The following is an 11,920-nucleotide window of genomic DNA, read 5'->3' as shown; positions in this document are numbered from 1 at the left end:
GCTAAACTCCTAAATCAAAATCCTGAGAGCTTATCCTTAACTTTTTCTGATATCCAATCAATAATCAACTCCTGTTCAATCTACTCATAAACCGTTTCTAAATTCATGCTTCCTTATTACCATTCCACTATTCTTATTCAGGCCTAATCATTTTTTTTTTTTGAGACAGAGTTTCGCTCTTGTTACCCAGGCTGGAGTGCAATGGCGCGATCTCGGCTCACTGCAACCTCTGTCTCCTGGGTTCAGGCAATTCTCCTGCCTCAGCCTCCTGAGTAGCTGGGATTACAGGCACGCGCCACCATGCCCAGCTAATTTTTTGTATTTATAGTAGAGATGGGGTTTCGCCATGTTGACCAGGATGGTCTCGATCTCTTGACCTCGTGATCCACCCGCCTCGGCCTCCCAAAGTGCTGGGATTACAGGCTTGAGCCACCGCGCCCGGCCCCTCATTTTTTTTTCTGGACTTTACATAAGGCTCTTTTTTTCCTCTTATCTAGTTCTTCCCTCTACTCATCTATTTTTCACAGATATTTTCCTAAAGTATATACCTGATCATGTCATTCCTCCTTTCAAATGTTAACTGATCCTATAGTATAAAATATATCCAAATTTCTTGGCATTGCAAACAAAAAACTGTTTATGACAAGAGGCGTAGCTTGTTATGCATTCTCTACCCAAAATGAAAACAATGTGACTTAAAAAATAACAACTAGGCCAGGCGCAGTGGCTCAGGCCTATAATCCCAGCACTTTGGAGGCCGAGGTAGATGGATCATGAGGTCAGGAGATTGAGACCATTCTGGCTAACACAGTGAAACCCTGTCTGTCTCTACTAAAAATATATACAAAAAAAAAAAAAAAAAAAAAATTAGCCGGGCGTGATGGCATGCTCCTGTAGTCCCAGCTACTTGGGAGGCTGAGGCCCGAGAATTGCTTGAACCTGAGAGGCGGAGGTTGGAGTGAGTGAAGATTGCACCACTGCACTACAGCATAGGGGAGAGAATGAGACTCTGTCTCAAAAAAAAATAAAAATAAAAAAAATCAAATAACTTGCACTTTTCCATGTGTCAAGCACCCTCTCCCATCTATGTCTATTTTAACAACTGTAGTGCTCCCTCTAATTGAACGCATCCTTCCATCACTATTATTGCTAACACCATGACCACCACCACCACAATGTAGGCTATTAGAAGCATTTAAGAGATACATAAAAGATAGTAATAGGCTTAATCAAAGACTTGTTAAGATATGAAAACAAGTATTCAATGAATCCAAACTCGTTTGTATTTCTGTATTTGATTTTATTTGGTATATGCCACTATGACCTTATTGTAGTTGAAATCCATTACAGGATCTTTTTATAATGATTAGTCAACTCCACAAAGACAATAATACTGCTGTGGAAGACCAAAGGGGAAAAAAAAAATACGTTTATTTACAATAAACCTAAATTGTAAACATTTAATCTATATTTTGTTACTAACTTATAATGAGACAAGGAAATGATGCCCTGTATTTCTATTAATATTCAGCAATAGCATATTATAATAGAACATCAGATTTTCTTTTCCATTAGCATTATGCTTTCTTTAAATAATTATCTAAACTTTCAAAAGAACTAAATATGTAAGTGCTATACAACTAAATCTACTTAAGCCAACATATTTGGCTTATAATTTCATTTTTAGAATAACTTAAAGTGCTATAAGCAACCTGGCAATCAACACTTTCTATAAGAACAAAACTATCTTTAAACATTAATTTACAAGATATACAATGTTTATCTGGAATAGCTGAAATTTCAGCACAAAGTCACTGTCACATGTATAACAGCAGGATTCTTTTTTGCATAACATGAAGCTTTAAAATTAACTGATGAATGATTGCCACAATGGCTATTACTGGTTTCCTACAAAAGAGGATAAGAACTACTAGTGTATTCTATTTTTTCATTTTTTTGAGGTCACTTGACAGTAAGTTTGCATATTCAACAAGTCTACTGAGTTACAATATTGTCTACTATAATCATTGCCCTTTATAAGAGCAAATGCTAATGGTAATTAATAACATATACCACTCAAAGAAAATCACAAGCTTTTTTTTTTTCCTTTTGAACAAGAATAACCTATATTTTGGGAGCGGGTGTGCAACAAGGCTAAAACAACCAAACTATAAAACAGTATACCTGACGTAGTATGTTGAAGAAATATGCATCTGTTTCATAGTTTTTGTACTTACGATAATGCCTTACTAAGCTACACATATGTAAATAGTATGTTTTCTTGCTTAATATATTAAATCCAATAGAATCATTAAGTTCTCATTCTCCTTTGTGATTTGTAACTTTATCAGATTATTTAATGATGAAGGCATACGCCCAAACCTGCAGATCATGTGTACTATCATCTATTACACCAGAATTCTCCTCAAATTCCATTTTTCTTAAAAGGAAATTGAAAATAACCTGCAACATCGTTAAAGAGAATGCTGTGTGAATAAAAACTAGAACTCAGTGGTCTATGAAGTATGTATTATTTTGGCATGTGATTTTTCTTTCATAAGAATCAGATGAATATGTCCAAATGTCACCTGTGCCAACTTCACAGATACATAAGTATCTAGTCTTCATTTCCTCAATGCCCCAGTTAGATTGTTTTAGTAAATGAATCAATATAGTTAAAAAAATAATAAACCAATACAAGTTCAACAAAAGAGCACCATCCTACTAGGAGACTGAGATAACATGTGAAAATGAAGTCATTTGCCCAAATTCTAACAAACCCAAGCTGTTATACTAGTACATGGACCCAGTCCATGGTGTTAACCTAAAGAACTCTGGGACAGGAATAGGATTTGAAAAATAAACTCCAAAATTATACCTGTAATAAATGGTGATACAGACTAATTTTAAAGCACAAGCGACATGTTACGCTGTATTGCTTCTTGAACTTTCCAAACAATGCTTGTCCATGTCAGGTTTGGGCCATTCTCCTGCTAAAACAGAGAGCACTGTATTTATTCAAAAGCCCAGATTTCAATATCTTGGATAAAGAAATCTTCCTTCTTAGAAAGTGTACGATTCCCAAACGTTTTACAAGAATGGCTTCTTCCATGGTAGAGATCTCCATCAAGCCAAAGGGCAAATTCTCCTCTGCAATACATACATAATAATCTGTTAACATTTATGCCCTAAGTTGTAAAATAATTTAAATGAGACTTTGAATATCTAACAAGCCTAAAATTATTAATTTTATCAAATCCTTCCCTATTCCTTTCCACATTGACATAATTTCAGTATATTCTGATTCCATTAAAAATTTATTTATGATACAGACCAAGGAATAGCGTCCTCTAAAATAGGATTAGCTTTTGAGACAGGTACTACACCCTGTAATTTTTTGCCTGGTATTTTTGGGTATATTTTTAGTATTTTTTTTTTGTGTGTGTGTGTGTTATGTGTGTATCTTTTTAGTATGGTTTTAACATATTTAACATGACTTTCTGAAAGGCACAAAAACTCAGTATCATCTAAAATAAAATTTGGGGATTAATATTAAGAATCTAGTAAATAACTCTGGTTTCCTGTGTAGAAAGTTGTTTGCAAAAGAGCTCAATTTGAAAAAACTTTAAATGGGTAAATATGTGATGCTGAGATTCAAGCAGAAGAACTAAGATGCAATCTAGGTATAACAGGAACTTAACAGATAGATTATAATGTCCCATTTATCTAATTATCTAATCTATAACCCAGAGGAGAAAAAACAAGTTACGAGATGATTACTTTCTACTCTCTAGAAAATGTTTTCCTACCTAACAGAAAAAGAGAGGGGGCAAAGACTAATAACTAACAATATTCAGAGAGATATCCCTTGGGATTCTCTAAATCTAAACTAAGATATCAAGTCAGCAGAACTGAGCCAGAGTTTAGGAGGGGAAGACTTTTTTAAAAAATATGGGCAGTTATATTTCAGTGAAAGGAAAAAACTGGTCTGGGATCAAGGCTTGTCTGTCAACTCAGTGGCCATTATTTATGTCAAACTGAGTTAAGTCACTTAACCTCTCTGGGGTAGAATTAGTCAACTATATAAAAACATAAAGAAAAAAAGAAAAGCATATTAGGTGATCTGTAAAGACCTACCCAACTCTATAATTTGAATGGCTATAACCTCTGACCTTCAGGCTTACCATCAGGAGTCATATGGGATCACAGAGTTAACTGACTTGTATGGGAGAGGAACTGATCTATTTTTAACACTATCTTAGAACGAAAGAAAGGAACTATTTATTTATATTCTGTAATAAAAAAGCATCAAATATACAGTTAATGTGTATTAATGACATAAATTTTAAGTCTAGAGATGTGTTTCTGTTTAAGTAGAGAAGGGTGGCTACAATGACCATGTAGGATGGTTCCTTTAAGAGTTGGGGCTGGGCACAGTGGCTCATGCCTGTAATCCCAGTACTTTGGGAGGCCGAGGCGGGTGGATCACCTGAGGTTAGGAGTTTTCAGCCTGGCCAACATGGCAAAACCTTGTCTCTACTAAAAATATAAAAATCAGCTGGGCATGGTGGAGGGTCCCTGTAATCCCAGCTGCTTGGGAGACTGAGGCAGGAGAATTGCTTGAACTTGGGGGCAGAGGTTGCAGTGAGCCAAGATTGTGCCATTGCACTCCAGCCTGGGTGACAAGAGTGAAACTCCATCTCAAAAAAGAAGAAAAAAAAAAAGTTGGTACTTCACAACAAAACAGAAAAGATTGATCAGTATAGTCATTCACAATGACCAGGTACAGAGATCAGCCAGTGTCATTCAAGAAGAGAGCTGATGGTACAAAAAACTGTAATGGTATAACCAGTGATGAGATTCTGATGAACCTCTTCTACAAATGAAAATGGGACTTTGCTAAGATACAAGATCACCCTTAAAATCATACCAATCCAGAGTCTATAATACAAAAGCACTGCAAAAAATAGATGGTCCCCAAAATGCCACCTGCCCCATGAGGAAGCCATCATTTTTTAAGGTTCAAACTGAAATTCATATTTGACTTATTTGTTCAACTTTAAATGTGCATTTATCATGTTTTAGGCACTGGTGCTGGGAAACACAAAGATGAATTAGAAACTGACTTTGAATTAAAAAGTTTATGGTCTTATGACAATAGACTTCTAAAGTTTCTAATACTAATGGCAATGATCTGCCTTTAAAGAGATATCTGAACTTATGTGCTTTTTATTAAAGTGCGAATAGACTATCATAGCCAATCTAATCTATTAGGAGATTATGAAAGGGTCAGATTTCCTTGTAAAATCCTTCTTTTGCTAAATGTGAAATGTGAAAGGGTTAATAAAAAATAATCATACATTTAGTTGTAATCTCAGATGACTACATCTGAGAAGTACCTCAAAACTGACCTTCAAGACTCATTAACAACACTGATGTTGCAATAAGTTTTATTACCAAGTATGAATAGTTTATTCCAAGGTAACCTTAATTTTCTGAAGCCCTGAGGAGAAGCCTTCAACGTTTTTGTCAATTTTGTAATATCACATATAAAATTTGACTTGTACATTCATTTTAGGACAATGCATTTCAAAGAGGTATGTGATATCCAAATATTTAAGTAAATGCATTTAAGAGGTTACAGATCTGTCCCAGGTGAAATACCCAGAAAGCCAGAAAGTGTATTTTTCTATGAGCAATGCTTTCAAAGATGACTCATACGACTTTCTGAGAAGAGAATGGCTAAGGAAGTGAAAGGAATAAAAGTAGTGTTCTAAACCTTTAATGTCTTATAGTTCATGCAGCCAATGATACTGCAGGCAGAATTCTTACTGGTATCAGAAGAAAAAAGATTATGTTGGATGAAAGAAAATGAGTAAAGGTGGCTATCAGTTTAGGTGGCTATCAGTTGTTGAGTACCTACTATGTGCCAGATACTATACTAGGATTTGCATAAAAATTGTATCCTTGTGAATTCCTTACAATCTCCCTGTAAAACTGATTTAATCTCCAATTTATAGGTAAGAAAGTTTAGATTTGTTAAGGAGTTTGCTCAAGGTACTACATATAGCATACGTTGAAGTGAGAATCTGAATCAGATCTATCTGACTCCAAAGCCTACATTAAGTCCACTACATCATTATTTTTCTTTTGGGTTGCCTTTCCCTTCGAATTCTGGAATATCAAGTCCCTGTAGTTTCTCCTCTCTGAATCTGTACTCTCCTTCAAACACTGAAACCTCGTATTATTTTATTATCAAATAACCCAATGATTACTTCAGCTTGGTGAAATCATATTGTACAATAAATCTACTTCCAGCAGATATCTAATGACATTGTATATGTCATTTCTGAAGACTTAAAGCACTCATAAAATCTTGAAATTATAAGCCACTACCTTGAGTGGACTTCTTGGAGAGCTACCAGAATCACATGTAGGACTACTCTTTAGGGGAGAGCTAAATGACACCACCACCAAAGGTATAATTGGACCATGTAAATATATGCTGAGTCCAACAACTAAAAATAACAGAGAAAGCTATAATAACCACAATCACTTTTTATTCACTCAAATTATATCCTCCAAACACCTACTTACAGATAAGTTATAAGAAAATGTGTTAATAATAGAATAACTTGGGATGATGAATATTCTTTTGTGGTCTAAATAAATTATCACTATATATCCTAAACTGTGGGATACAAATAATGTAACACTTGTACAAATCTGAAAATTATTTAGCACACCTATTTCTTTTTTTTTTTTTTTGAGACGGAGTTTCGCTCTTGTTACCCAGGCTGGAGTGCAATGGTGCGATCTCGGCTCACCGCAACCTCCGCCTCCTGGGTTCTGGCAATCCTCCTGCCTCAGCCTCCTGAGTTAGCACACCTATTTCTTATACTAAAAGACAGAAATACCAAAGGAAGGAGTTGATGCTTGCTAAGACCATGCTAGGTGGGACCAGAAAAGGCTACCTCCAAACTGTAAAGATTAAAGAAGGCTGAGATACCAAATAAAAAACAAAATTCCTCATAGTACTTGCAATGCCAAAATAATTAAATTATTGTTTGATTCATAATTGTTAAAAACAAGCAAGCCAAAAAATCCTGAAAACTTGAGGGGTCTCTAAAATTTTATGCAGAAATATCCATTTCTATTATTGTCTAAAATATCATTACAAATGGTATCCAGAGTTAGAATAACATGAAAACAATTGGACCTGTGCTATACATTGGGAGAAATATAATAATGTTCCATCATAGTTATTTAAAAATCAGAGAAGTTCAAAGGTACTGGGATATTTCCCTTTTCTATTATCAAAGAGCCACTGTGCTCTAAAGAAAAGATGGGCTTTAATAAACAATCAACTGAACAGTATTTTAAAATGAAGAAACAAACACCCCACCAATAGTTTCACATACTACATTTGAGCACATTCTTGCAAACATATTACACTCTCTTTCTCATAATATACAAATTTGAAATCTAATGTCAAAACGTTCTAAAGAGAATTGAATTTATAATCCAAATGCGTTTTTGAAGTTCTTCAAAAATCTTATAATGAAATGTTCAAGAGACTTACCCTCCACCACCGAAAGCTAGTGAATCCATGTCTCCTTTGATAAAAAACATATTATCTCCTGTCCATTTAAAGACCTATATAAATTTAAAAAAAGCTTTAAATATATAGATGAAAATGGTTATTACACAGAGTTAATTATCCAAAAGAGTTAACAAAGCCTAGGTTGACAGTATAGGAATAACAATACAACTAAAAAGCTTGGCACAGAAGGATCTGTTGGTTTGGGTTTCAGTGTTTTTATGACTAAATTTGGAAGCACACACTCTATCACATAACGCTCAATTCCAGTTTCTGAAATCTTGTTAACTTTTCACACATTTTTTTCTCCTGACTCTACAGACACCAAGAGTTGGATGGTTAATAGAAAAAATGGAAGAAGAAAATGAGTTTAAAAAAATCAGACATAGATGCCATTAACTTTAACCATTAAACATAAATGTATATTAATTTGATAATATTTTAATATAGGGCCAAGGCATTTTCTTTGGATATATATTTACTGATCATAGTTGTTAAATAAACGATGCCCATAATGTGTATTTGTGACTTCCAGTTTTAATTTCTTTAAACAACAGTGAGAACTTAAAATCATTTGAGAAGGCCAAGGGCAAACTAGACATTAATATTCTTAAGTATCTTTTTCCAACCTTTTTTGGGTGTTTTACGTTAACCTAACATAGTAGCAACTTCTAGCAACTTATCTTTATCAAGTTTTTCAAAAGTGCTCATTGTAGTTATAAATAAAACTTGCTTTTAGCACTCATTTTTCAGTTACATAACATTTAATTAATTACATTATTACAGTTATCAGGTAGCAGTAACATAAAAAGTTTGAGAATAGCCACAAATGATGCTTAGAAAATCTGTAATAACTACAAGTCTTCAATTAGCTGTTGTTATCAGTTGACATATTTTATGGAAGTAATGAAAAGCACTGGTTATTCTGGTGAGCTATAGTTAAGTACAAGTTTGTTAAAAGAATCTCTATTTTACCAAATCATTCCATTTTGTTGACTAGTTTTTATAACCAATGGTGTGGTTTCTTTTTCTTGATATTAAAATAGAATTTTATTTCTTAGGGAAGGTTTTACATGCCAGACTCCAATGTGCCCAAGATACTAATATTGCACTCAAGGTTTTTTAAAAAAGTCACACATTCACTAAAATTCATTTATACCTTTACATTTTAGATTTTATTGGCATTAGAATGTATTCAATTTATGTTAGTCAAGCCACAGTAAAGCCACACAGGTAAAGAAAAAGAAACCAGTTAATAACTTTTTATTTAAATCCAAATAATTGATTTTTTATGTTTTCAAGACTTTCATCATTAAGCTTAGTCATTAAACGTTTCTAGAAATTTCACAATGACAGTTTATAAACAGAATAGTAATGATAATGTATATTCCTTACTGAGTCCATAATTTGTGTTTGGTGCCACCTCAAGTATTATATATAAATGATTTTTATTTAATTATTAAATAACCAGGTTATATTTTATGATTCCTCATTCTATCTACAGGAAAGTTGAAGTTCAAAATGGTCAAGGAAAAGTTAAATTACCGGGAATAAAAGGCAAAAACAGGATTAAATGCAACTGTGAATGACTCCAAAGTCCGCGTTTTTTTCATTTATGCCATCTCTTTCTTTTTCTTTCAAGTTCAGGGGTACATGTGCAGGATATGCAGGTTTGTTACATAGGTAAATGTGTGCCACAGTGGTTTGTTGCAAAGATCATCCCATCAGCTAGGTATTAAGCCCAGTATCCATTAGCTATTCTTCCTGATGCTCTCCTCCCCCCACTCCCAACCCTTACCCCTGACAGATCCAAGGTGTGTGTTGCTCCCCACAACATGTGTCGATGTGTTCTCACCATTTGGCTCTTGCTTATAAGTGAGAACATGTGGTGGTTGGTTTTCTGTTCCTGCATTAGTTTGCTGAGTATAATGCTTCTACTCCATCCACATCCTGCAAAGGACATAATCTTGTTCTTTTTTATGGGTGCATAGCATTCCATGGTATACATGTACCATATTTTCTTTATCCAGTCTATTATTGATGGGCATTTAAGTTGATTCCATGTCTTTGCTACTGTTCTTTTTTTTTCTTTTGAGATGGAGTTTCACTATTGTTGCCCAGGCTGGAGTGCAGTGGCACAATCTAGGCTCACCGCAACCTCCACCTCCCGGGTTCAAGCGATTCTCGTGCCTCAGCCTCCCAAGTAGCTGGGATTACAGGCATGTGCCACCACACCCAGCTACTTTTGTATTTTTAGTAGAGATGGGGTTTCTCTATGTTGGTCAGGCTGGTTTCGAACACCTGAACTCAGGTGATCCACCTGCCTTGGCCTCCCAAGTGCTGGGATTACAGGTGTGAGCCACTGTGCCTGGCTCATCTTTGCTAATGTGAATAGTGCTGCAATGAACATTTGTGTGCATGTATCTTTATATTAGGAGGATTTCTATTCCTTTGGGTATATAGCCAGTAATGGGATTGCTGGGTCAAATGGTATTTCTGCCTCTAGGTCTTTGAGGAATTGCCACACTGTCTTCCACAATAGTTGAACTAATTTACACTCCCACTAACAGGGTAAAAACATTCCTTTTCTCTGCAACCTTGCCAGCATCTGTTGTTATTTGATTTTTTAATAATAGCCATTCTGACTGGTGTGAGATGGTACCTCATTGTGGTTTTGATTTGCATTTCTCTAATGATCAGTGATGCTGAGCTTTTTTTTTTGTGGGTTTGTTGGCCACATGTATGTCTTCTTTAGAGAAGTGTCTTTACTCACTTTTCAGTGGGGTTGTTTTTTTCTTGTTTACTTAAGTTCCTTGTAGATTCTGAATATTAGACTTTTGTCAGACGGACAGATTGCAAAAATTTTCTTCCATTCTGTAGGCTGTCTGTTCACTCTGATAATAGCTTCTTTTGCTGTAAAGAAGCTCTTTAATTAGATCCAATTTGTCCATGTTTGCTTTTGTTGCAACTGCTTTTGGCATTGTCATCATGAAATCTTTGCCCGTGCCTATGTCCTGAATGGTACTGCCTAGATTTTCTTCTTGGGTTTTTAGAATTTGGAGTTTTACATTTAAATATTTAACCCATCTTGAGTTAGTGTTTGTATATGCCTTAATGAAGGGGTCCAGTTTCAATCTGCTGCACATAGCTAGCCAGTTCTCCCAGCACCATTTATTAAATAGGGAATCCTTTCCCCACTGCTTGTTTTTATCAGGTTTGTCGAAGATCAGATGGTTATAGGTGCACACTCATATTTCTGAGTTCTCTATTCTGTTCCATTGGTCTATGTATCTGTTCTTACACCAACACCACGCTGTTTTGGTTACTGTAGCCTTGTGGTATACTTTGAAGTTGGGTAATATGATGCCTCCAGCTTTGTTCTTTATGCTTAGGATTCTCTTGGCTATTTGGGCTCTTTTTTTGGTTTCATATGAATTTTAAAATAGTTTTTCCTAATTCTGTGAAGAATGTCAATGGCAGTTTAATGGGAATAGTACTTACTCTATAAATTGCTTTGGGTAATATGTTATGTCATCTCTTTATAAACAAAATATTGAAATAGTGGTCCTTACCTCAAACTCTGGACAGAACGTAAAAACAAAGGTCTCTCCAGTACCATAAAAGCCATCACTCACTTTAAATGGCTCAGATGCTAATGCACCAAAAACCTAAGGATAAAAACGGCATATTCAATGACATGACTAATAATATATTTCAGTAAGCATTATTTCATCATATATGTTTAAATAAAAATGCAAAAAATAGAAATCTGATATAGTTTTATCTAATCGTATTTAAAAAGGGAAAAATGGCCAGCTGTTAAATAATATACATCATTGTCAACTACAAAGCATATTGGTTTTTCAATGGAAAAACAGATTTTTTCCTAGTTTTTAAATTTTGGGATGTTTTTGAAAGTAATTAAACATACAATTTTAAAAAGTGGTTAACACATTTCAGGAGGACTTATATGTACAATGTATGTATGATATGGATAACATGATGCTATGGGATTGTGGCACTTAATAAAACAAGTCCTTCAGTATAGGTAAACATCTATTACCTCTAAAATATCTTTTTTTTTTCTTTATCATTATATAGTAAATTCTATGAGGGCAGGTGTTACTTGTGAATTGTTTTGCCCTTTAACCTAGTGCATGACCTTTTACAATACAAGACACAGAGTACCCTAATGAGAAAACTGATGAATAAGAGACTTGACCTAGTCATTTCAGTGTTCTGGGTTGAAGTTTCCACCTCAGAAATGGGAGTGCAGAGAGTCTGATAGATAATTTGTACAGTCACTGTCTATCCTGACAT

The 11,920-nt window shown here is 34.7% G+C and overlaps 1 protein-coding gene across 7 annotated transcripts in view; it reads right to left on the bottom strand.

Annotated features, from left to right (window-relative positions):
• Positions 1-1,279: 1,279 nt before the first annotated feature.
• The window catches only part of OXR1 (oxidation resistance 1), a 483,050-nt gene continuing 472,409 nt past the window's right edge, over positions 1,280-11,920 (bottom strand). For all 7 annotated transcript variants that reach the window (XM_012474910.2, XM_012474909.2, XM_012474913.2 and 4 more), the window contains 3 exons: positions 11,173-11,268; positions 7,583-7,656; positions 1,280-3,150 (listed from right to left, as the gene is read on the bottom strand). In XM_012474910.2, the coding sequence (XP_012330333.2) occupies positions 3,015-3,150; positions 7,583-7,656; positions 11,173-11,268 (306 nt within the window). In that variant the 3' untranslated portion in view covers positions 1,280-3,014. The remainder of the gene's footprint in view (positions 3,151-7,582; positions 7,657-11,172; positions 11,269-11,920) is intronic.

The sequence above is a fragment of the Aotus nancymaae genome, unplaced genomic scaffold (genome assembly GCF_030222135.1).
Source record: "Aotus nancymaae isolate 86718 unplaced genomic scaffold, 86718_ANA_hifiasm-v0.15.2.pri h1tg000036l, whole genome shotgun sequence".
Taxonomy (NCBI): Eukaryota; Metazoa; Chordata; class Mammalia; order Primates; family Aotidae; genus Aotus; species Aotus nancymaae.
This window is presented reverse-complemented; position numbering and strand designations above follow the sequence as displayed.